At 42.9% G+C, this 27144-nt stretch overlaps 1 protein-coding gene across 2 annotated transcripts in view; it reads right to left on the minus strand.

Moving 5' to 3' along the window:
- Positions 1-431: 431 nt before the first annotated feature.
- LOC308142195 (latent-transforming growth factor beta-binding protein 2-like) overlaps positions 432-27144 on the minus strand; it is a 106831-nt gene continuing 80118 nt past the window's right edge. The window contains exons 20-42 of one of the 2 annotated variants that reach the window (XM_080512541.1): positions 26534-26653; positions 26250-26372; positions 26010-26135; positions 25710-25835; positions 25362-25487; positions 24317-24442; positions 23694-23819; positions 22655-22780; positions 21410-21529; positions 21179-21304; positions 18640-18762; positions 17908-18030; positions 11578-11706; positions 10791-10925; positions 8957-9154; positions 8735-8830; positions 8291-8419; positions 7370-7510; positions 6988-7161; positions 5657-5947; positions 4785-4934; positions 2618-2823; positions 432-1273 (exon numbers count right to left, since the gene is read on the minus strand). In XM_080512541.1, the coding sequence (XP_080368667.1) occupies positions 2648-2823; positions 4785-4934; positions 5657-5947; positions 6988-7161; positions 7370-7510; positions 8291-8419; positions 8735-8830; positions 8957-9154; positions 10791-10925; positions 11578-11706; positions 17908-18030; positions 18640-18762; positions 21179-21304; positions 21410-21529; positions 22655-22780; positions 23694-23819; positions 24317-24442; positions 25362-25487; positions 25710-25835; positions 26010-26135; positions 26250-26372; positions 26534-26653 (3110 nt within the window). In that variant the 3' untranslated portion in view covers positions 432-1273; positions 2618-2647. Of the gene's footprint in view, positions 2824-4784; positions 4935-5656; positions 5948-6987; positions 7162-7369; positions 7511-8290; positions 8420-8734; positions 8831-8956; positions 9155-10790; positions 10926-11577; positions 11707-17907; positions 18031-18639; positions 18763-21178; positions 21305-21409; positions 21530-22654; positions 22781-23693; positions 23820-24316; positions 24443-25361; positions 25488-25709; positions 25836-26009; positions 26136-26249; positions 26373-26533; positions 26654-27144 lie in introns of both variants that reach the window. The other variant, XM_080512540.1, reaches the window with a different exon arrangement.

Below are 27144 nucleotides of genomic sequence, written 5' to 3' on the forward strand. Positions count from 1 at the left end.
ACCTTTTGGCAAACCACATGAATAATACATCAAAAAATTTTTAGATAATTCAGTATATCAGCAAATCATCTAAAAAGTGTTAGAAATTCAGTGTGAACTGGATTATGGTGGGAAAAAAAAGTTTTCCATTGTATACTGACTTTTCTGGATGTCTCTTTTCTATAAATAAAGTGGCCTCTACAGCTCGAACAATAAACTGGTTTTGGCTTTGTTCATAGTTTTGTCAAATCTAATGGATTTGCTCAAATAACACCATCATATACTTTTAGCAAATAGATAATTATATCTATTCACGTTAGGGTTTCATCTGGGTGAATTACACACCTACACCATTGATACAGGTGTAACAAAATATCCCTGCATTTTCACCAACGTTATTGTATCCTTGCTAAATGCAATGACATAAATCAAGACAAAAATAGTCAGACACATATTTTTCAAAGTTTTATTTCAATGACTGATAGTGATTACAGTCAAGAGGTAAACAAAATGAAGGCACAAGATATTTCCATTGACCACAGCTTTACAAGAAGACATTTATCCCGAGTTATGTGTGATTCTGAAACTTTAAATATTCCACCTCTATGTTAGACTTCTGGTAATACAGGCAAAGATTTCAACAGCACAGTAAAGTACAATGGGCAGCGAGTGAACACATTCAAACAACTGTAGGGTTTTGAATGCAGACTGTTGGCTTGAAGAATTCAGAAACCAAGTGAACACGTCCATAACAAGCGAATCTACATGAGATAATGTTCACAATGACTAATATGGAGCTGTAAAGTTGTGATGCACAGAAGACGCTGATTGCATTTCCAAAGCATCGTCTTTTTGTAATGAACTTAAGGAGACAAAATGTCTGTGATTCGAACAGTGCTGCCACTTCCAAAAAATATAATTCATTGTCTGCGCCACAGGGCAGGGTATACACACACAGTTCCTCTGGTACAGTGTCAGCCACTCTCCTCATACTTTAAAAAAAAAAAGAAAAACATTTTTACAGACGTATAGAAATCTACAAAGCTATAATGCCAGATTTTTCTTACATTTTATGTTTTTTATGTCAAACAAAGTAATGGTTGTGCTATAATCCATTAAGAGAATATGTAACAAAAATAATACATAGTACTAGATCTGTACAAAATATACCAAACCTCTCCAACGAAGCCTTTGTCTTTACATGCATTGATAGATGCACACATGGGAATGATGATGGATGAGAGCCGAGATCCAGCCGCATTGTGGGTGAGAAACGAGAAACTCTTTGACACTACTGCATTAAAAAAAAAGAAAAAAACATCTCCTATTACAGAATGTGAACAGATCCAAGTCACTTTTTATGTCTGTATTTCCAGAATTCATGTCAGCATGGAGCCCAGGATCAACGCCGTGGTGCGTATCTCTTCAGATATAATTCCAATAGAGAGATTGCATGTTCTCCCTGTGTGTGCGGGAGTCACCTTCATATTCCCCCCAGCAGTTCATAAAACACCTGTTTTCAGTGAATTTAAGACTCTAAATTGATCATAGATGTGAAGGTGTGTCTCTCTAAGTCAGCTGGGATCAGCTGAAGTTGGATGAATTGTGAGAAAAGATGGATGCATGAATAAATACCAATTAACAAACGAAATAAAGGAATACGTTTTGATGAAAGTAGTGTCTCACAAAAGAGAAAGGCTGTAAATCGTGATTCATCTCAAAAAATAAGGATAGAATGGAAAAGTCTTTTTTTTTTTTTTAAGAATTAAATTCAAGCTGTGGTATATTTTAGATTTATTACACATAAATCACGTTTAAAGTTTTGATGTAAAAGTCATGAGAATCTAATATACAGTATTTTAAAATGGTAGAATCCTTCATAAGATCTGATATTTTTGTAACTGCAGGCCATAAATATCACAAAGTTCTGAGTGGATCAATTGCGTTGAAATTCTTCAAGATGCACTCATACGTCTCCAGTCTTTCCAAGTCTCTGTGAAGACTGGAGAATTTTACTATTAAAGTTTTTTACGAGCGAGTGTTCCAGATATGTTAGATAAAATTGCGCAATAAATTTCTGCCGTTTGCTGAGGTCAGACCTAATTACTGAAGGATGGTGATAACACTATAACACTGGTGTGAGACTTGACAGCGACATACATGCTGATATATGGCTGATCTATTATTTTTGTTTCCCATCATACATTTATCACCCCCCCTCCCTCCCCCTCACCATCTCTGAAATAGGAGGAATCGAGTCTGCCCTCTGAAATAGACTGCGTTCTCACTTTGCAGAGGCCCGTCATGTAAATGAAATAAATAACACACACACACAAAAAAAAAAAAAAAGAAAGAAAGAAAAGAAACGGAGGGTGACAGAGAAAATATTGTGGAAAATATATCAAATTGCCCGGGGTTACTGAATAAAAAAAGATCAGTCCACAAAATCCCTTTAAGGCAAATGGATATCTGGCGAGTACTAAATCCCATGTAATACATTCACTGCACAGTTCCTGGTCCTCTTGTGATGCGTGTGTACGTGTGTGTGTGTGCGTGTGTGTGTGTGTGTGTGTGCATGTGTGTATGCCTGCGCGCGAACGGGTTTGGACGTTTCTGTTGGAGGTTTTAGCGCCAGGACCTTGTGGGGGTGTAAAGGAGCGGTCTGCACTCAGTTCGCCGCCTCCCTGACCGCAGCCTCCGGGATGGCCGGGATGCATTTGTGCGGCTGGGCGGATGCCACGAAGCCCGGCGAGCAGGTGCACTTGTAGGACCCCTCCGTGTTGGAGCACTGGCCGTTCTGACACAGCGGCACCTTGTCGCTGATGTCCTCGCACTCGTTGATGTCTGCACGGGGAAACACACACACACACACACACACACACACACACACACACACACACACACACACACACACACACACACACACACACACACACACACACACACACACACACACACACACACACACACACACACACACACAGAGTGAGTCATCTGCAGCTCAGTGTGTGAGGAGGAACGATACAACACTGAAATAGTAAAAATAATAGTAAAAAACTATTCAAGCCTCAATCTCTTCTTCCTCCATATCCTCTGTATCATATTTATATAAATATGTTTGCAGTAACATCTGTGATTGTATTGTTGATCTTATAATAGTTATTAGCAAGTGTTAACTCGTTATGAGTCGTACGAGACGTCAAATAAAAAAAGAAAGTGATTTTTGGCCTGTGCAGTGTTGCTGTGGGTGGAGGTCTGGCCTCACAATGAGAGAAAACCAGTTCAATTCCCAGCATGGGGATTTCAGTTCTCTCTGGGTGCTGCTGCTGGTTTGGTTAAAGAATGTCCCTCTGGGATTAATAAAGTATTTCTATTCTATTCCATTCCATATTACTAAATGGATTACAATGAGGCCAGATCGAGGACATATTGTATATGTATATTTGCAGAGCCAGTGGCAGGCAGATCTTATATCCCAACACCTTTTGAACTGATTTTATGTGATTGAGAAAGAGTTATAGATAGAAAGAGTTAAGATAGTTGCAAAAAGCTAAAAGTCATCTGAAGTTGTGTGTTTTTTTTTGTTTTTTTTGTTTTTTGTATTGGCTGTGCCCAACAGCTGTTAACAATAATATCTCATAATGAGGAAAACATTAGAAAGTCTAACATTCATACCAAACTTTCTGTTTGCCATGAGAGCGTGTTTGGTGTTGGAGAGGTTTGGATGGTGGGGCTTTGTGGTTTACCACCCCCTCACAAACACAAACACACACACACACACACACACACACACACAATGAAGACCCCTGGGTGAGAGGATTTGACCAAGCAATAATGAAGTTCTAAATATGAGGTAGTTGTTTGGCAATGCCGCACACATCACGTGAGCAACAGGCATTAAAAGTTCAGCTTCATAATGAGGCCTTCACTGACACGTTGCATAATATCTCAACTTGTATATCTTCAATCAAACGTGCTGTCATGTTACGTCTCGGCTGGACGGGGGCTGAGCTCGGATTCCCAGCCATGGAGCTAACTGCTCGGCGGGTTACGTTTCCTTTTGGCCCTCAATGAGTTGTTCTTTCCCCGTTTTCAAGCACGGGAGGTCTGATTGTCATTTCACGGCAGTCAATCTCCGACGACCCTCTTTTCTGTTTATGTCATATTGTGCCGGGGAAATGCGAGTGGTGATATTTATAAAAGGAGGCATGGCATGAGCTGCACTGCTCCCACGTGTTTCCACAGTGTTCAATCACCCGGCCTGGGAAAAGAGCTGGCCTTGGCGCTGATAAGCCAACACGCAGACAGAATACTGTAATCACAGCCTTCCATTACATCAAGACAGTCTCACTGTATTACTAAACAAACACAGCGCATTTAAGATATAATATGTAATCATATAATACACCATCGGCTTCAGTTCAAGGCCTTCTCGCTCTTGGCAGCGTGCGACAGGGGAATTCCCGTCCAGAGGGTTTTACACGATGCTTTTGAGGAGTTCACCGCTTTCATTAGTTTCCCATAAAACGCAACTTAATGCAAGGTTGTTAAATTCAAAGCCTCTCCTTCAGCTTGATGATATACAGCACGAAGAGTTCGCCTGCTGAAATCGATCCAAGACCCTTGAAGACTTAAACCTGAAGCGAAAGTTCACCACCGCGGTTTGTTTTGCAGAATCGACACCACGAGATAAAAAGCAGGTGTTTGAGTCCCACTATTAGTTTCGGGCAAGTCGGTTTTGTTTCCCCCCGGAGCACGGGGTGGAGGTGCGGGTGGTCTCGGGGTCGACTGGGGAATGAACCAACCTATGCAGGCCATCTTGTCGAGGTCAAGCTCGTAGCCGTCGAAGCAGTCGCAGGTGTAGCCCTCCCGCACGCGCACGCAGCGGCCGTTCTCACATCCGTTCAGGACGCCACACTCTTCTGCTCGGAGACCCTCGAAGCCGTCGTAGCGCTCTGATGGGACACAGGAATCATGCTATTTAAGCCGTGGTTTAGAAGTTCACCGGTTTTCAGAGGAGCTCACTTTCGGGAGTTACTCTGCCTTCATTTTTATATAATTTTTTTTTAATTTTATTTTGCAAATACATCTATAGTCAAAATGTATTTTGTAGAGAAACAAGATGTAGATATGTTTGCAACAGGGGAGAAGAAATGAAAATTATCATTTTACAAGACACAGGTGGTTATATCTGGATGCTCTGTAATGAAGATGAATGAGTTCATAAAATAAGCGAAAGTGACAAAATATGAAAGCAACTGTTGCAGAGGTTTCAGCTCTCTGGCTCCTTTCACGTGGAACCAGCTCCCAGTTTCACTTAAGGCTGACACAGTTCCTAATTTTAAGACGAGGCTTAAGACATTTCTGTTCGATCAAGCTTCCAGTTGGAGCTGGTTCAGTCTGCTGGTGGACCTACACTGAGCTCCTTTCACTTCACATTATCCATTTTTCACTACTACGTGTCAATTACTACTTGGCATGAGGGCATGAGGTGAAACATGCATTAGAAATACAATCACTTGATATTTTGGTGATGCAGATTCAATCAGTGTGTGGGGGAGTTCGACCTCCCATCACAATAATTTCAGTAACGATGGAGACACGTCAACCAAATCGCACCCTCTCTATTATATAATCTGCCTTAATATCAAGCTGAGATGAGGATGCCTGAACCCACCGGCGTAGGGAACCACAGGCAGAGGCTGGGGCTCCCGCGGTCGCTGGACTGGTACACGCGCCGGCGGCTGCTGCACGCTGTAGTCGTTGTCGTTGTCGTTGTCGTTGAAGAGTGGAACGCCCTCCGGAATGTCGTACGGTCCGGCGGCACCTCCGTAGCTGTCCCAGTATGGCGGGAGTAAATGTTCCGCCAGGTCCTCCGGACCTTCCATCCCGTACTCGTACCCAACCCGCTCCCGCAGGCTGTCCGAGCCTCCTCTCCGAGGCAGGTTGCACATGACGGCGTAGTCCTCTGGAGACAGCAGCACATTTACAACATTCCATGTCAACGTATTATCTTATTAGTGTAGCTGTTGTCCTCTGTGTGTCCCGAGTCCAGAGGTGGGAAGAGTACTGCAAATTTATACCCAACTACTGTTACAATGGTTAAATTACACTTGTGACAACCAGTAATTTCATATCTCTGGCCTTTTTCATTGTAATGATGTAATATAATAACTTGCCAATATTGTGATTAATGTAATAACATATTTGACCAATTTTCATTGCAGCATTTTGATGATGTAAGAAGTTATTACAACATGAAAATGGCATTGAAAAAAAATCTATTAAAAAGTAATGGGATCCAATATTGCGATAAGCCATAAATAAAGCTGTATTTTGTGGGGGATAAAAGGTTTTGTTGCAAGTTTTGTACATTTAGCTTTTCAAAATCAGGTATTGTGGATGGAATAGTTATCATATTGATTTTTCATTGAAAAATTAATTGTCAAGTTATTGGCTTTATCAAATTATTACTATTATTATTAACTTATTTTCAGTTATTACATTATTGGTTGTTACACGACTTAGTTACAAAGTGTTATTATTAACAAATACAGACATCACAGCACAAAGTATAAACTACTTGCAAAATTAGCAACTTTTTAACAGGTTAATAGTGTGGAAAGCAATCAATCTAATTTACTTGTATAAAATTTCTACAAGCAATGCTGTCAGGGTGAATCTGTAAAAAGATGCACAATGCAACAACGTGCTTGGACATTTCAATGAATTTTACACCGGAAGGTTTTATTAAAATTGTTATTTTCGGTCGTAATTGTTTGGTTTTATAAAAAGAAATACATTTTCATCATGTACACTCTGTGCCACAACAAATACAAACTTAAAAGTTTAAATTTAAAGGTTATTATGGTACTGTTTCACTGGTTTGGCCCACTCAAGCTGAAATCGGGCAGTTCGTGGCCCCTGAAGAAAAATGTGTTTGACACCCCTGTTTTAAATGTACTGACGAGAGTAATCTTTAATCCATTACTGCTGTTTTATTCTCACCGGAATCTCTCCTGGGACAGAAGGCACACTGTCCACTCCAGGCGACGCCATACAAGCAGCAACATTCAGTGTATGTGGTCCTCTGTCCCTGGAGGGGCCCTGTGCACACGTTGTCCCCCTCAAGTCGCTGCCAGCAGATATCCATGTGCACGTCATGGTCGGACTCTACAGGTTCTACAAAGAAACAGGGAAAAGCAGACTTAATGAAGGACTGAAGTCTGACTTGAAAAAGTTTGAGATATTTATAGAATTCATCAACTAATAAACTTTGGACAGCAAATAATTGTAAAATTTTTCTTCTTTCAAATTTCTAATACTGACAAACACTTGTGTGTGTGTGTGTGTGTGTGTGTGTGTGTGAGTGTGTGCGTGCGTGTCCCACCTTCCGTGGTGTTGAGGCTGATGCAGCGCCGCCGTGTGCTGTCCAGGACTAGAGGAGGACTGCAGAAGCAGTTGAAGGAGCCGGCTGTGTTCACACATGCCCCGTTCTCACAGGAATTTCTAAACTCACACTCATCATAATCTAAAAAAAACCCCAACAACACACAAACGAACAAAGAGTCACACAGGTGCTTTTCTATTCCATCCATCTTTAATTGAACTAAAATTTCAAGTAAAAGTATTGTTGAAAACCATTTAGGGAAAAGAAAAAAGAAAATGACTCAATTAGCTGCTTTTCAAGCATATTTAATTACATCATTAAAGCAGGATAAATGTTATTTGTATAAAAAAAAATCTACTTACTCACAAATTATGAAGTATATACCACTTAGACTGTGGTAAAAATGTAAGTAAATAAGAGGAAGTTCCACAAAAACACTGATAAATATTTAAATAAACTCTATATAGAGGCTTGTGATTTAGTAAAGTCGAATAGACTGTGTAAAACTGTAAAAACTAGTCTTATAAAGGACGATAACTACTTGTTTAGTCACTTTCATCCTCAACATGAGGCAGGACTAACTTTATAGGCAATGACTACATTTATAAAATAAAAAAAAAAGTAGATTGTTGGATATGAAAAACTGCTATTAAAAACCATTTAAACCTGAAATAGAACAAGTAACCTAAAATGAAAAGGCACACCTCTGGAAATTAAACTGGATCATTGCTCCTATAAGTGCAGCCACTGCACTTTAAAGGGTATTACTGCAGTGTTGAGGTGTTGTGCCATTAAAGCTGCAATGAAGTCATTTATTCAGTGAGTGTGAAAGCAACAAGAATAATTAAAACTGTAGTTTTACTGTGCATGAGAGATGTCTATTTGTGGATAAAACCCTGAAAGAGACGCGTGGTTTCTTACCCACGCACTCCAGCCGAATGTTGTCGTAGTAGAAGCCGGAGCGGCAGTAGCAGGTGTAGGTGGAGAAGAGATTCGAACACTGTCCGTTCTTGCAAATATCCGATCCAAACATCTCACACTCGTCTGCATCTGAGGTGAGAGACAGATTCACAGCTTGATTGTTGCATAAGAAAGCCGCACTGCTTCTAAAAACACTGGAACAAACGTCATTCTCCCCTCTTCTGAGGAACTGTCAACACACAATGCGATTACGGTAATTAGCCAGGTATCTCATTAGGCAGGCGGCTTGTAAACGTCTCTCTATCTGGCATTAAAAGAGGCTTTTAAACATAGTTAGACTTTCCACCTTTCCCTTGCCAAGGTAAAGTTCAGTGTGAATGGAAGCTGTAAAACCCTCAGGGATATCAATCAAACAAATGAGTATTTATGAGTGGTAGTGGGCACCTATGTAAGGCCGTTCATCTCCGAAGCTTTGAGTCGCAGCCGACAGAGGCAGAGGTAATAATCCGTTGCCATGAGGGCACAACTGGTTATAATCATCTGGAGAGAAAAAAAATAAAAAATGGAAATAATTAGTGGAATAAAAACACGCTGACAGACTGAAAAATCTCCACTTTAATGTGATGAGGTGCGGACGCAGGCCGGCCTCCGGTCTCATTGTTGTACCTATTCCCGGGGCTGGACAGGCGTGGATTTCACAGTTGTCCCCCCAGCCCGCCCCCACCGTGCAGCAGCACTCCTGCTTGGTGGTGTTCCGGGACAGGACGTTGTCGCAGAAGTTTGCGTCGTTCAGGTTGTAGTAACACTCCTTCCTCTCCTCGGTGGAGGGGGCTGATGGTGGAAGGGGCTTCGTGCCAACATCACCTGTTGACGAACAATGAAAATAAGATCCTATGAAATGTCGTACTTCCAGAGATTGGATCTTGAAAGGTGCTCAATCCATCCATTGGAAGTACTTTGGTGTTTTGCTCAAGGACACTTTGACACATGGATAGTCGGAGGTATAGAATCAAATATAGATATACAATCAAAGTGAAATGAATCTTAAAGTTTGCATGTAGATATGTGCTACAAAGATTATTTCTATGTGATTTCAATCAGTTCAACATTTTCCTGACAGGCGATGAATATTCTCTGTTCATACAGCAGAAAAGAAGGAAACTGTTCTGACCTCTGTCGCCCCTCAGACTGTATAATTCAATACAAAATGGGATTGGCCAATACAGGCTGTTAATGTATGAATAACTGAACAACATCGTCGAATAACAGAGTAGAAGTAATTCCTCCATCAATACAGCTTCGATACTCGTTTCATCCAACTTCATGGAGGCTGGAGTCACTTTCATCCACCGCAAGGCAAATGCACACCATTATACCTAAAGGCCTATTTTTAGCGACGATTGGAACTTGGTTTTTCGACTGTGGGAGAAAAATATATATAAACGGAGAACAAGCAAATTCTACAAAGAAAAACCTCAAATCCTGGAAATCTCAGTCTCCTGGTCTCCATCCCAGGGTTGAGAATTGAACTTTTAAAAAAAGGTATCCATAGGACACTCCAGTCATATAGGCCCAGCTGATTTTTAAAGCCATGGCCATCTCCCTGGGGGTGAAGAGTGCTAACTATTGCTCCACCGTACCGCCCCGAGACAGTATTGGGCAGTTCGACGTCAGTGCCTCACACTTGCCACAAATCACCTCCTCGGTGTTGGGTGTGTTGGCAGACAATGGAAAAAGGGTCACTGACAGCTTTCAGAGTGTAAATCTTTCTTCCCAGTAGATCTTCAGCGTCGAAGCACATCCCCATGCCTCCTGCAGGTAGTGTGTTCCACTCTCCCGCTGTTGAGCCTGCTCATTTGTCCAAAGGCATGGGCTCAGGCATTTCACCCTTAAGCTGCTGGCTTAGCCAAATGGAAACACTGGCATGAGAGTCAGCACACCATTCGCTCTCACATGATTGATTAACGCACGTCAAAAGCAAACAGTGGAATGTGGCAAAACGGTACACAGGAGCATAACTGGGGTTTAGAACAAGAAAACATCCCCGCTGAGGGTGAGCCGCTCGACAATGTGAGGACACACAATGTGTGTACACGTATGGAGCTGGATGTGATGGTATTTCCATCACTTAGATACCTTGTGCTGTCATGGTTAAACCTCTGCACTTTAATTACTAGCAGCTTCACCTTATATTAGTCCTGGGGGGGATTAGTTTACAGTAACTAAGGCCTGGCAGTATTCTCTATTTACTTCACAATTTGTCCAAGGGATTAATGAAGCTAATGCAAATTATTTCCAGGGAAGCGACTCGACCTTAACCAGCTCGTGAAGTAAAATGGAAACACACAGGTCAACACAAACACTAAAATACATCCACCTCGCCACGGTTGTTTGGATAATGAGAGACAGCTCATTAAATCAGGGAAAACTCCGTCTCCCAACGGCAGGCTGGAGAATTAAGTCCTGCGAGTCAGTGCGAGGGCGAGCGCTGCTCTATTACCCATGGAGCGACACTGGCTGGTGATGGGATCAAATTCCTCATTGTCGTTGGGGCAGATGCACAGGAAGCTGCCGTCGAAGTTCTCACACAGAGCCTCCCCGCACAGCGCCAAGCTCATCTCGCACTCGTTGACGTCTGAGAAAACGGCAGGAGAGGAGGGCGTGAGGTCGGGGTCAGGCATGTGCATGCAGACATGAAGCAAGGACACAAACAAGTCAAAGGTTTGGAAATACGTTCTCAATATGGCAAAACATGTTGCAGTTTCATTAAAAAAAAAAAAAAAAAAAAAAGCAAAACAAAAAAAAACCTCCCATTTCTTTATATTAGTACTGACAGCTTAAACAAACACATTTTGGGTCAGTCACACAGAAAGATGTTACAAAAACTAAATTAATTGGTGCCTTCTGAAGACATCAACAACCCGGTCCACACACATGCTGCAAAATAATTACACGGAAAATGTAATAAAATCTTGCTCCCTCTCACAGTTTTCTATCCCTCCTTCGCCAGCAGACCCGACGAAACACATCAAATAATCCAATAATACAGAGCTGATCTCAGGGGGTCATGAGTGAAGTCACTCGTCATAAAATTCCGAGATCACACGATGCGCACAAAGGGCTCGTTTACACGGCAACGATTTCAAGTGAAAATTTTTATTTTTGCAATGTTCGTTCTGGAAATCACTTTTTACTTTCCTTTACTTTCACCTTTTTACTGTTTCCAAGCGTTTCATGTCCATTTTGGATCTCGTCCGCGTAATCAATGCTAACTTTGAGAAACTCACCGACACACTTGGTCGTGTCTGCAGGCGGGTTGGTGTAGCCTTGGTCACACTGGCAGCGGTAAGATCCGTCGGTGTTCTCGCAGAAGCCGTGGTTCCCGCAGATGGTTTCATTGTCGCACTCATCAATATCTGCAAAGGGAGGCCAAGTGCGGCGTTAATATTTTCTGTGTAGAATCTGCAACAGCAGCCTTTTTGGGGACTGCCTTCGTAAAACACAGCCCCACGTTTCCAAAATAAACAGCACTGCCATTGTCAGCATGCAATAACAACAGAAATCACTGCCATCACAACATGTCAGGGACAGTGTACAGACTAGACGATTCATTAGGAGGCTTTTCAAACTTTGCTGCATGTCGATTTATCCCAAGAGGTTTTCTCTGTGCATCAGAGTGCAGTGGAGCGGTTTGGAAAGGGAATATTCAGTGGCTGTGTCAGCAAAGTGGGAAGTGACAGAGGAGTTACATCGTACAGCCAACATTCAGTATTCACCCAGACACTTTACAAGCTGCAGGGGGAAAAAAACCCAGAGACTTTGGGCCTGGCATGAGATCTCTTTGACAAGTCTCTGGCAGAAACTGCTTTACATCAAAATCAGTCAAATCTGCTTCCAAAAACTAAAAGTATATATATATTTTTTTTAATGTAAAAATGAAGTTCAGATCCAAATCTGACAGGTCTGCAGCCGAACAGTAGTCTCTCGTTTGTATGACAGTAAATCATCAAACAGGTTTAATAATACCATTGGTGGAAGTAAGTGTGATTATGTCATTGTGAAGGAGGCTGTTAAAATCACAGCTCATAACAGAACTGCTCACTCTCTCCCTCTTGCTGGCAGAATGTGTTACGAACCCAAAAAAACATGAATGAGGGCCTGTTTACACTGAAGGTGAAAATGCATCATTTTTGTTTTTTTTGTTTTTAGAAAAGTTTCGTGTTTACATTACAACGGAAAACGATGTCCGTTGACACGGCAACGGCAGAAACACTGAAAATGATGTCGATAAAAACACACAGACATGCACACAGAGAAGAATACACTATAAAAAAGGACACAGACATTCATACGGACACACGACCAAGTTGGATTGCTACTTGGTAGTTTTATAGTTAAGACTCACCCGTAATAGCAATCCAACTTCGTCGTCTGTCCATATGCTCGCCATTTTTAAGATGTATTGTGAATTGTTCCCTGCTTGTATGTGTTTCAGTACAAAAACAAACAACTAATGGCCCAACATGAAAACTTCATTTTCAGCATTTCTGCCATCTCCATGCAAATAGTCTTTTTTTTTTTTCAAAACATTGCAGAGTGAACGTGAAACTTTTCTGAAATGAAAATGACTTGAGATGTTGTCGTGTAAATGGGGCCTGTCAAAGCCGGTATCCAATGAGGAAACCGTGACACATTAGATCATTAGGGCAGTTGGCCGGGATCTCGGCGTTCGCCTCTGCGTTCGCCTCAAACCCTCACAATTGCTTTCTCAGGCTTTCTGAAGGGACAAGTGCTCTGTCAGTGTTCCTGTCTGGACTTGGCCACTTGTCTAACATGCCTCATGGGTCAGATATGGAGTGGGAGGGGGGCTCCCACAAGCTAATAAAACTGCCAAGACAAAATTGCCTTTGTCATTTGTAAAACTTTTCACAGGAAATGCTGAAACAGACCAAGATAACTACAATAGACTTGTGGGCTGAAGTGGCGACATGATGATAGATGGTGGCTGGATGGGCACATACTGAAACCCACCAACCAGCTGAATTAGCATTTGGAGAAGCGGTGAAGTCTCTCCAAGGCTTATTTAAATTGCTTATCATTTAAATTCCCCAGAATGTGCTGAGAGTGAAGTGAAAAGTATTATATTTCAGAGTTTAAATAACATTTCTCCAAGTGTGAAAGGCTTTACTGGAGTTGGACGTGTTGCAATGACAGCAGCTGGGAGGTCTGGGGGGAAAAAACGAAAAAAAAGAAAAAGAATGCAATGAAAGCTCTGCTAATATACAAAATAATCGGAGTCTTTCATTCATGTGTAACATGGAACACAATCCATTGCAAGCCACATGTTGTGCTGAGACGCAATCAAAGCATCATCCCGGGAAGGAATGAGAACATGGAGCCCAAAACTATTTTAATGGCTTTTGTTGTTGAGCGTATTCCTCCCCGGGTTGTGTTTGAGCGACGACATTACTCGACCGCGCATTCAGATCTGTCATCCGCAGAGAGAGTCAACATGTTAATCTCAGGATGACGATGGCTTGTGGGAAACAGTGCATAACACAAAATGAGATAACTCCACCGCAAACGGGTCCCACAGCAGCAGGCCTTTCCATGTAATAATCTAGTACGTCAGAACACATGCGGAGCTCTAAAATTGCCTCGAGGGGGGAAAAGGTGAGAAAATACAACCCAGGCCCAACACGTACCTGTCCTAATATTCTAATAAAGGAGACCTGCTTCCTGAATCCAGTGATGCCGTGATTTGGGCATAAAGGCGGCGAACAGTTGCCATGTTTTAATGTGGAGCACATGGCGGGCAATTAGAATATAGGAACCGTTGACTGTTGGCTCACCCTCCGCAGCCACACTTCTCCCATATACTCAGGGCAACCCCTCATCTGATTAGAGCCATATGCAGGAGATTATTTCACACGCGACTCGGCAGGGATGAGGCGGGGTATGTGCTTTCAGGGAAATGCGTTTTCACGCTTTATTTGACATCAAATCGACGACGTGTATTATGTTACTCCAATGGGGACAACAACTTGTCACATCCTGCCCATACCTCTCGGAGAGAAACCCAAAACGAAATTTTACGTCCGCACAAATCCATGAGAAATCACACACATGGTAAAGTCTTTACGGTCCTATATGTTTACAGGGGTGGAAGGTTGGCAAGTGTGCGACCGCAGACAATTTCCGCCCCTTTGGCAAAAGGCTTATTAAAGACGAGGCATAGTTTGGGGGGAATTTATGGGCAAAGCTAAAAACAATGGCCTGCAAATACACACATATGAACACACTGACATACGTGCACTATGCCTCTGTGTTGGTCTGAAAGCAGCTCTCAGTTGTGAGTGACGTTTGCGACGGAAAAAACTCTGTTTTTCCCTTTTGTGTCATGGACTCCAAATCTAAATGAGAGCAGCGAGCAGAGCCAACGACAACCGCTGCCCCTATTCAAAGACCGATGAGTAAAAATAAAACAACGCCCCTCTGAGAAACTGCAAATTACAGCGTCTGCTCGCTTCCTAAATATTTGATGATTTTAACAAGCAGACAAATATGCCCCGAGGTAGTTGAGTTCCCTTCTTGGACTTTTATTGGGGTGACGGCAGCATCTCCCACAAATTCTGAGGTGAAACAAGCCACTATTGTGCGTGGCGCTGCGGCTTCTCAGAGTTCGAGGGCTTGGTTCTGAAAAGTAGGACTGTGACTCAATGCTGTTTGTCAAGGGAAAACACGAGGAGGGTCACAACATAGCAACGGGACGTGGTCAGAACTCTGAATCAATGCAGACAAGTGGCCCTGCAGGTTTTGTGAGTACTGGGTCTCTTCGGAGGGCAACCATGGGTCAGTCAAGGGAGGATTTTCCTGTTCTGGGGATATAAGACGATTTCAAAGTGCTTTCACTCAAAACAGTTGTCAAGGTGGTCAGGGACGCATCTGACCACATTGGCTTTGTACAAAAGGGCAGCCTAAACCCTAAATCTGAGAAGAGAATTACTTAAACAAGTGAAATTATCTGTCTATGCAGCAAGGAAAGTTTACCTGATAAGAAATCTTGATGTATGATTTTTAAACAAACATTCAAAATAAGCAAATGACTTTTAAAACAAGTCAACTTATCTATTGTGTCTCATAATAAAATCTTAAATCTTGGCAAGTACCAAATAATTTCCAGTGTGAACGTCCACGCGTCTTGAATGCATCCCGGGATGGTGGCGTCGCAGGGAAACATGTCATATGTAAACGCCGTCAATGTGCGCCGTGTTTTGTGTTTCACTACTCTGAGTTATATAGTCAAATTCATATAACTTGCCATCTTGTTGTAAAAAAATGTCTCTGTTTTAAAAAATAGGTGACTTTGATTTTTTATTTTTTTTTGTCCCAAATCTACTAAGTTTAAGCATTTATATTAAAAATGAAAATAGCAGAAGAAAATATGGCAGCGGGCCAGGTGAAAGATAGATGAATTAGTACATATAATATGGCTTCACGGAAGAAATGGACAAAATTAGAGTTGAATGCATCTTTTGCCATGAAAAAACTGGGAAATTAAAGTTCAAAATTGTTCAAGCTGAAGCAGCACCAGTCCATCAAACACCTGGTTTGTAAACCAGAAACCCATCTTTATAGAATATAGCAAAGAGAATGTATTTCACACATAGTATGTTGTGAGGCTCCTTTCAACTTTTTGTTGTAACTGCACCATGCAGGGTGTGGTACAATTTTACGATAAACATTTGGGTCCCCGGAGAAAAAGCTTCTGAATCACCGCTCTAGAATGCACAGCAAACCTTGGGAATTCCCTATTGCTTTTACTTGAAGTCTCCTGTTGGTGAAAACTGGCACATCGATCAATCTGGGAAGAAAAAAGTTGGGAGCCGCTGCTGTTTTGCACTTAAAATCTCTTCAAGTTGATGGAGAAAAAAAAAAAAAAAAAAAAAGTAGTGAGGTGGAATATATTTATGAGACATGTTGAGTTGAATCACTTAACCGTATGGAGACTCTGATAGCTGGTTAACAGTGTTTTGACTCGTGGAGGTGAGCAGCTGCTTTCTGTCAGGCCTTATCACACTGCAGGCCGGTGTTCTTCTCAGCTGGTTGCCAGACAGACAAGATGAGAAAGTGCAGGGCGGAGGCAGCAGCCTGTAGTTGGGATCGGGTCGACTATTCCAACGCTGCAGCGGTCTAAGATCATGAGAATATCTGCATCTGCACTACGACCGGTGTGGTCTCTGTTTCTCTTCCTTCAACACAAACACAACGTGGGATGACGCAGAGGAAGCTCACACTTTACCACATGCTCGCACACATTCACATACACTGCTTCCATCTGCAGCAGAACACGTCCATTCCTTTCTGATGCTCTCAGGCTGTTTTCCTCTGTTCTCCCGTCACTCTCCATTTGGATCCCGTTAAAAAAAATATTTGGCCTTTTGTCACTCGTGTTCCTTACAAACCAAATATGTTATTTTATAGTGCTGCGGTAGTGACAAAGACAACCAATACCACACTGTACAATGAAGAGTAATAAGCTCAAACCACTGTGCAACAAACCACATTAATGTCCCAGACGAAGGGTGTTTAATCCTGCCAGTAAACACAATCTGCATGCATTTTGGAAAACCACAGAGATGTACCCATTGTTGTTGTTGTTGTTGTTTGCCAGATGTGAACATAGACGCAAACCCAGGCAGTCATGACATGAAAGCAAAGACTGATAAGAGATCGTCTATATCAGTGTTTCCCAACTTTTTTTTTGCTTGACTCCTATTGGAGTTCTAATTGGCCAAATCAAACAGTGAAGCCAAACACTGAGGAGTTTGTCAAAAAGTTCCAGCTTGGAAGTCGGTGTCAAAAAGTTGCATTTTCAGTGGTTCCGAGTACCTTTGTCATGTAAACAAACACCGAAATCGCAATAAAAGCTTTGTGTTTTCACTTGTGTAAGCGGGGCCCCCTCTCACAAACATAAACAAGCCATGTTCAGTTTCACAGTCCAGATTCAAAAATGTGTCTTTTTGTTGGATGTGTTAGTTTAATATCGACGACCACGGAGCAGGCGAGGCCTCGGGATTCCCCAGTGAAATCTCGTGTTCCCTCCCTAAGAGGCTCCTGGACCCCAGGTTGGGAACCACTGATCTAAGCCGTCCTGAATCCAATCTGTTTCACAAAGAATGAGAGGGGTGATCATGTTCCACCTTGTACGTCTGCCAGAGGCACTCGAATACCCCCGTTGTCAGAAGGATGAGACCTTTATCAGTTTCTGGCGTCACACTCCTCCTCTAATGACGGTGCACTCTTATTTCTTAAGGACCTCAATTTCAGGGGCCATTTCTCATCATCTCCCCCACCGTCTTTTGTGTGCACAGACCCAGAGCACTTGATAGCTTTTGATTAACATCAGCCTCTGTGAGCGCGAGCCAAAGAGATGTAATTATCTATGCACTGAGTGGTGAGACTGAAACAGTATGTGGAGTACTGTTAAGAGCAGCCAAAATACTTAAAATGCATTGATTAGATCATGGATTATAAACAAATAGGGTTCCAGTTACAACTACAAATGCCTAATTGATTATGCTCTATTCTTAACTATACGCGTTTCGACCACTCACCGCAATCTGTCGCTCCCTCAACGCCGGGCTGGCAACCCATGAAGCACCGATAGGAGCCGATGGTGTTCTCACAGCGCCAGGTACCGCACACCGAGCTCCCAAACTCTTTGCACTCGTTCTGGTCTGTGTGGAGAAAGAAAGCCAGACAGATGCTGAAAAACAGAGGCACGGGCACGGAACTGCACGCGCAACCGGACACTGGCGGAGATGCATGCAACCCAGGACGCAAACTCCCTCCGCCGTTCTTCTGCCTAATGGTCGTGCAGCAGGAGTCGACCAGGAGGCCTGCGGTGAAGCTACCCCTGGTGAACGCGGCAGGCAACCAGAGTGGCCAAGAACAATATTATCACAGCAACGAAAGAACTTGTGAAGGAGCTAAAGGGAGACGTTCCAGAGGGAGAAACACCTCCTGCTCACAATGGGGACATTCATACATCGCCCCCGGGGAGACAGAGTTCAGGGCTCCAGCCACGTAATCCAGGCACCGCTCACTCTGAGAAAGCCTCTTATCCAGACTTGGACACTCACGCCGAAGGCATGTCCTCCAGCGCAATAGACAATCAATCATGGCACACTGTGCTACACCGGGTCTGCTTCAGCGTTAATGGAGCGTGACATTCAAATAGCAAATGTTGACATGTTGGTTCACTCCGAGAGAGGAAATGTCAGCGTAGAGCAGAGGGTCGACAATCACAGTGACAACCCCAACAGAGTCGTCTCACACAGTCTCACCTTCACAGTCGGCTGTGTCGTCGTTGAACTTGAATCCAGCCTCACACAGGCACAAGAAGGAGCCATCCGTGTTGAGGCACTTCCCGTGAATGCACACGCTGTCCCTGCTGCATTCATCCACATCTGCAAAGTGGATACGGAAGGCTTACTAATAAAGAGAGATAATAGGCGAGCGGGCTGGTCACGACTCGGTACATATTGATTAACGCTAGATATCCTCGGACTCCGTCAGTTCCGCGGGGAGCGCCGCTCGGCAATCATATGTATCACTGAAAGAATGTGCAATCAAGCACTTGTCTGCGCAGGAGATGCATTGGCCATTTGGAGCGCTTAATGGCGTACTCTCAAAACAGGAAACAAGAGGAGGAAAAAACATCCAGCTCAGCTCTTCGGGCTGAGAACATTTCCCTCAGACTCGTTAAAAATTAATAATGGATGCTGCATGCTTGATTAGCGGTGGATGGGTGGATAATTGCAGCATTACAGCATAACTTGTAAGGTAGTCGGAGCAGAGGTGAAATGTTGGGAAAGGCAGGAAAGCAGAGTAAAGTCATCTTTGGAAATAGCGCATGTCTTCCTTTCCCAGCCTGTGATAATCAGATGAATCTTTTTGGAGACGACATGGTAAGCACCCAGGGAAAAAAAAAAAACATACTCCAGACTGTAGGTAAACACATAAATATGCAGAGCCTTGGTGGTTTTGAAGTGAATTCTAAGACTTTAAAGTCTTACTGACAGGAACAGCAGGGCTCCAGCAACGCTGTGGTGATTGGGATTAAGTTTAGGTGTGCTTCAGTGTGCTGTCCATCTTTCTTTTCATGTGTTTTGGTCAAGGCCAGGCTTCGTTTTGGCCTCACCTGAATTTAAAGAGAAAAAAAAAATCCATCTTTCATTTCCATAACCTCAAAAACCTTGGTCCTCCCTTCTGCCGCCCCTGCAGGCTCATGTCAGAGGCGTCTGGCTTTCATTGTGTCAGCGCTGGACGCAAAATGACAGACTGCAAGAAAATATACGGCAACTGTTGATTTATAGGATAATTAGAGCTCAGTGTTTGTTGTGGCGAGCAGCCAAAGTACCTGATGTGGGCTGGGCAGTTTGCTCAGTTTGGATATCTAAATAGCCGCGAGGCCGGAGTCTCACTGGGAGAACGACCCTGCTTCAGAACTCACTCCTGCCGTTTACCGTAAGCAAATTTTGACAATTTTAGGGTGATGTAACCTACCTGCCTCGTATCACGATCAAATATTTCACGGCATACATCCCAGTGTTTACTTAACTTCAGCTGTTATTTGTAAGACCCACCAAGAAATAACAATGATCCACATCTGACATCCTAGCCAGAGTTATTTCATGTATTTGTACAGCTAATGCTCCAGTTTGTTGAAAAGGCTTTTTTATTTTTCAAGTTGATGATCATCTTGCTTTTTTTTTTTTCCCCCCACCACTATGACCAGTGGGTCGCTGGGTGCGGCTGGAATAACATCAAGCTAATGTCCGAGCTGAGACGGTTGATGAAGCCATGGCCCATTACACAGGCAGGCTGGCCTGGGCCTCCATGCCAGGGGTCTCTGGCTCGGTCTCAGCTCTCCGCACAGTACATGGAGAGCAAATATGACACTGTTACTGTGAAATGGTTTGATTATCGGAAGAAGTAATTAGTCTTCTCTTTACTCTTCGTTCATTACCATATCATCATTAACTTTCTCGTTGTACCATCATGCAGGATCTTTGAATTTGGAGTTTTGCATTGATGAGCTTTCAGACTGTATCTTCCTCTGTTAAATCCTTTTGTTTCATATCATCCTCTAACCGCATGTGCAAGCAGGAGATTGTCTGTTACTGAGGGCCCTTTTCTTTTCCATTGTTGCTTAAACTCTTCTTTATTTATTGAACTATCTATTATAGTGGCGTCAAACACACAGCACATTGTTGTAGAAACACAGGATTATTGTATGGTGTGGTATGGTGTGGTATGGTATGGTATGGTATGGTATGGTATGGTATGGTATGGTATGGTATGGTATGGTATGGTCTTCTTATATCTTCTCCATTAAATCATGTGAAGTATCAAAGCCACACTGTGAGGGTGAATGACCAAAAGCATGCATGACGCCTGCAAAATGCCACAAATAGACAATTTAGATTTTCGACTGTATTTTGCATTCAAATGTTATAATGTTGATAATATTTATTTCAGGAAAAACATCATGTATTGAAATAAATGTTAACTTTTTCTTTACCTTTCTGCATTAAATCAATGGAAAACATCTTGAAATGATTATAAATTTGTATTTAATTTTGCTATTGTTTCATTCTGCTGTATGTTCCTCGGGACTAAAATGAGTTCGACACCACTGATTGATTTGTTGGGGGGAATTTGTTTATAATAGAGCTGTCAAATGATTACAATTTCAAATAACATTAATCACAGGATTACTTTGGATTAATCTGTGTTAACGTGGCAATTTTGAATGCCCTAGTTTATATTTTCCGTGAGCGCAAAGTGCCATATTCTCATGTCTGCAGTGTGTAGCCGTACCCTGGCAGCCAGGCTTTCCATCCGTACGGATGTATCCGTCAGAGCAGACGCACGAGAAGGAGCCCTGAGTGTTCACACAGTCTCCTTCGCCGCAGATCCCCATGATGGTTAAACACTCATCGATATCTGTCACAAACAGCCACAAATATACTCAACCCAGCTGTGTCAACATGAGGTAAACCTCCAGAAACAGTTTGCCACTAATGGTATATTTTCAGTGTGCATTTATACCTTTGCAGGAAGTCCCGTCCACCAGCTCCAGACCGGAGGGGCACGAGCAGCTGAAGGAGCCCACGCTGTTGGTACACTTGCCTCCCAGACAGAAGCTGGCATCTTCACACTCATTCACATCTGAATTGGCACATGGACACACGTCATTGGCATGACGCATTGGCACCGGCTGTAAATCTCTCGTCATTCGGACGAGGAGACTCCGGACCACAGGCAACGTGTGAAAAAAACACATGCATCATCTGCAGCAGTAATGACTTGCTGTAGTAGGTCATACTGTGCTGGCGAGGGTGACTCTGAGTAATTGCATAGAGCGGGGATGTCAAACATACGACCCGTGGGCCAAAACCCAGCCAGTCAATGGGTTGAATAGTTCGCACAGGATGACAGTGAAAAAGTAAAGTAGAGAATTCGCAACGAAAACGTTTGTGTATAGTTTTTACACACTGTTGTTATGAAATAAACAAGCATGAGTGCAGTTTCTATTGAAAGTAGAGGGTTTTCTAAAAATATTCTGTTGAGGGAACCATGATAAAAAAGCAAAATGCACAGATGAAAACACAGTTTTTGCAACTATGTGTTGCAGACTGATTAGAGACCTATTCTGGCTTTCACCTCCAAAATAAACGTTTGTAACGAGACCTGATGTTGACAGGAACCTCTTTTAATGTGAACATACAGGTCATTCTGCATCAAATCAAAGTTGGAGTTTGTTTGGAGGTAAACACGTGAGTTTTACTTTTGATCTAGGAGAATAAGATCTGTAGAATATAGCTGTGATCACTATCGGGAGGGCAACAACTTCATAAGTCTGTCTCCAAGAGCAGGGGTGGCAAACATGTGGCCCCCGGCACAGAACCGGCCCACCTGAATCCAATCTGAGATTAAAAAAAATTCCAGTTGCGAGAAAAATGACATGAACTGCAATGTATTTATTTGACCATCAGGGGCGCACTAAAAATGTGTTTCATGTGGTGAATCAGTTCAGGTGATCAGGATTAATTATAGTGCATTAAATGTGATCTTCTTAATGATTTATTAACTTAGGTGCACAAAAAAAGACACCCGTGCCTAAGAGATTTATAACTGCACAGCCATAAGACACAGCAGTGATTTTTCACAAGACTTCTTTGCACTGAAACTGAGGTCCCATTTATACGTCAATGATTTTACTGAACTCGCTCAGTTGTGATCAACCTGAGCTTGTATGCATGTGGCTCCTATCGTAAAATTAATTTGACAAACCTTCACATGAGAGCCCATTAGGTGCCACTGTGAAGCCAGGGTCACAGGACATGCAGGAAAAGGAACCCTCTGTGTTGGTGCAAACTCCCGTGGGGCAAACACCTGGTGTCTCGCACTCATCGATATCTAAGGGAAACGAGAGGAAATAGAAGAAAAGGTTAGATAGAGATTATCAGCTTACCCATAAAAAGGTTAGCCTTTTGTGCTTCCACTCTTTTATCTGTTAAAAAAATGATTAACCGCTAAGAGTGAGTCAGCTCAGTATACTGCCGAACATACAGTAAGAGAAGCTTTATTAGATCGCACTGACAGTGTTTTATTAAAAAGAGTGGAAGGATAAGTATGTGAGATGGTCATCAAATCCAAAAAAACGGCAAGCTATTACAGGTGGCATATAATTACTGTATCTACAAACAGTCGCCCACCGGCTGTTACGTGATCACTGCAAATTCCTCGAGCAGCCACGGATTATATTTCTCGAGAAGAAAAAAAAAAAGCACAGGCTATTGTTAAGTGATTTGGGGTCGCTCCTTTCTGCCTTTGGGTTGAGCAGCGTGAGGTGGTTGACTTCATTTCAAATTAAGCACTTCATATTTTCCATGGCATCAGACTCATCCATTAAAATCCTATCAGTGGCTGACTTGGACCGGGGCTTGTTTTGTGAAACTTTCTCCCATCGGAGAGATACGGATCAGTGGGGGATCTTCCTCTCGGGCTAGATCCACACTTCCACGGAAAAACACACCAAAGTATACATGACTAACTGAGGCTACGTTTCAAACTATTTAAATAATCATTTCTATTCCGCTTCTCATGAAGTCATGGCAGATCTAACCTCACTGGATTCGTGGATGGAGCCATTTCACTGCATTGATCTCATAAATCATGTCACAAGAAATTACCGAGTGCAGTGAAGATTTGCTCTGATCATGTTCTCAGCTTAATGCGCTCCCATTTTACTGTCTTCAGCGTTCGCTTCACTGTCTTCCATCGTGACAGGATGAACTGTTCCATAGCTGGTCGATTGAGTTAGATTTACCGTCACAGTGCTGGCCATCTGCAGATAGTTGTAAACCAGCTCCGCAGCCCCTGCAGGTGTAAGATCCTTCCGTGTTCATGCACAGCTGGCCTGGACACACGTTAGCCACCAAGCATTCGTCCACATCTGGACACAAACACACAGACACATCACAGCACAGATTATCATCTCTGGTCTCAAACAAATAAAGCTCGCCAGTTGTAATCAGTCAGATTGGTGAGCGCTGACGCGAGGAATTATAAATGTCGGCACGTCTATCGTTTTTAGCCCGGCTATCTGCAGGATGTTTGCCTGACATCATCTTGTTCTATTTGAGGGTTTGTGTCTCAGTGAGTTCAGCAAGCACAAGAGGTGCCAGAGGCAGAGAAGGTGCTCGGTCCAGCGATGATGTGATGTCTCAGAGTATTTCAGAGTGTTGCGATCACGTGGAGGGACTTTGGGTCTTAAGCTGTCACACCTGATGGTGTTTATGTAGAACTTGAACCAGCTGGGAAACATGCTCAACAGTGTCGCACTTGAGGTCTGGCTTGTCGAATGAGAGGACAGGATGGAAGTGCCGGACTTCAAGTGTACAAACAGAACCAAGCACACACCGGCAAAACAAACACGGCCAAAAGTCTCACCATTGCACTGCTGTCCGTCCTCAGAGACTCTGAAGCCGGGCTGGCAGACGACACAGGTGAAGGAACCCTCAGTGTTTGTGCATGTCCCCCGGGGGCAAGCAGTGGGCAGCGCACACTCGTCAATATCTGTTACGATGAGCACAAGCAGAAATCAGAAATGGAAAAGAAATCGCAGATATTGCATTTCTCTCGCTGGCAATAACAGATTCAGACATTTATCTAATAATAACGAACTGCCCAATAAGTATTTTTTGGTTATATTTTGTTGTTTCTTCGTATTTATTGAACATATGATTTGAGCATCCTATGGAAATGCTGGACTTACAACTCCTCAGTATGAGTCCTAGTTGGACTTGGGGGCTTTTCCATGTGGAGTATTCATGTTTCCCACAATCCAAAAACATGTGTTTGAGGTTAACTCGTGATTCTAAAACTGCCCATAGATGTGAATGGACTGTTCGGGGTGTATTTGCTCATAGTCATGTGGAATTGGCTTCAATAAAACTGAATACAAGATGGACGACCTATTTAACTCAGGGTGTCAAACAGAAGGCAGCACAACACTGACCTGAGCTGAGATAACAGTGATGCTGCCACCTCATTGCTATCAAACTGGCCATGCTGTCAGAGTGACTTAATAAAAACAAGCATAATGGATAATGCTATAGGATACGTTTTTTCACAAATTTCTCTGTATTTTAAACCATAAAATATAATTTAAATGGACTAACAATTTTCAGAACTACTTAGGAAACGTTTTGCAAAAACATGTGCTTTTTCAAAACATTTACTCTGTGCCACAACGAAGTGTAGTTTCAAAGTTGAAATTTTAGGTCTCCTATGCCATGAAAGGTGAAATTGGGCTTGAATGTGGCCCCTGAACAGAAGTGAGATTCACACTCCGGATTTAAATGGTTTACATTTTAAGTGGCAAAACAACCAAATTGCCCTCAGCCCACCGAGGACACCAGACACACATTCTACCATCCGAGTTTACCTCAGAGCCACTCATAGAAATGGCTCCAGCATCACTGATGACACCAACCTTCACAGAGTTCTCCGTCATACGACACTCTGTAACCCGTGGGGCAGTTCTCACAGGTGTACGAGCCTTCAGAGTTTAGACAGATCCCATTGGCACAGGTAGACAGCGACTGGCACTCATCAATATCTGGAAGAAAACAATTTATTTATATATATATATATATATATATATATATATATATATATATATATATATATATATATATATATATATATATATATATATATATATATGTATATATGCATCGGAGTAAAGTTTGAACTGAGGTAAGGACCCAGATGTGCTGAGTAAGTCTAACAGTGGTAATGCTTTAAACTCCAGGAGTTAAAAATCTGAGTCTGACTTTACCTTCACAGCTCTGGTGGTCTTGGGACGCTGTGTAGCCTGCCTGACATCTGGTGCAAGTGTAGGATCCCTTAGTGTTTGTACACATACCACCCCGGCACATGTCACCCTGAGCACATTCATTAACATCTAGGAAGAAAAACATCAAATTCACCAGAAATGTGGTCGAAATGTGGTATGAAAGTAACTGAAGAATCAAAAGCTAAATCTAAATCTGAAACAGAGATATCAGTGGCAGCACTCCTTTTTAATGCCCAAATTCTCTGTATTAGGCCCACGTTTAGAGTAAATTTGGCTTCATACCTTCACATCTGAGCCCGTCAGCAGATGGTTCAAACCCGGGCCTGCAGTTCTGGCAAGTGTAGGAACCTGCGGTGTTGATGCAAATTCCCACTGGGCAGACATTGCCGGTTCCGCACTCGTTGACATCTAGCAAAAAGAAATAATTTGCAGAAATTATGCTGCTTGCCGAGAGCGCTGCACGGGCCGACAAGTATGCAGTGATGAGTTACGCCCAACAGCTCGAGTTAATCCCTTGCAGACCTTCACAGGATTTGCTGTCCGAGGTGACTTGGTAACCATGGTTACAGGTGCATTTGTGGGTGCCGTCCAGGTTGACGCAGTGGCCGTGGAGACAGACTCCCGGAAGTGCACACTCATCCACATCTGGAGAAAAGAGGGAAAGAAAAAAGCAGGGCCTCAGAATGATAAAGTCAAATTATAACTCTTTGTAGCTTTTCTTTAAATTAAACTTCAATGGCGCCGCGAAGCTACTGTAGTAGGAGTGTGAAGAGCCTTTTGATATGGGGCGTCTGACTGACAGTTACCTTGACAAACGTTGTCTGGGGAGAGTTCGAAGCCCTGGAAACAGTTGCACCTATAGGAGCCCTCGGTGTTGACGCACCTACCGTCACCACACACGGTTTGGTTCAAGCACTCGTTCACATCTGAGGAGAGACGAGGTCGAGACATGACGCAACGTCCAGTTTCCCATACCGCCACGAAAAAAAAAAAAAAAAAAGCATTAATTCACAGAAAACGGTTGTGGAGGGAATGCTCAGCAGTAAAAGGGGAAACAATTACACCACAATTAGTGTGCCTAATGACTGCAAACAGCCGCCATTAAATTACATCAGCGCACAGACCGAGCCTCACTCATGAAGGCCGTTTACTGCTCGCAGCAGTAGCTGTCTTTTCCACTGCATGAGGCGGACCAGTTGACCCAAGGATTATATGTGTGGAAAACCTCAGGCAAAAACATTGTTTTTTTATAGTGGAATCTATCAAGTGCTAACAGTGGCACTTTTACAGTAGTACAGTGGGGAAAGAGAGCGAGAAGGAGACAACAGAGGAAAGAAAGAGCACTTTTTTTTTGGCAGAGGATGTTAAAGAGGACATTCCTGAGAAGCAGGGGTGGATCTAGAGAAGTTTAGGAGTG

Source organism: Blennius ocellaris (genome assembly GCF_963422515.1).
Source record: "Blennius ocellaris genome assembly, chromosome: 17".
In the NCBI taxonomy this organism is placed as follows: Eukaryota; Metazoa; Chordata; class Actinopteri; order Blenniiformes; family Blenniidae; genus Blennius; species Blennius ocellaris.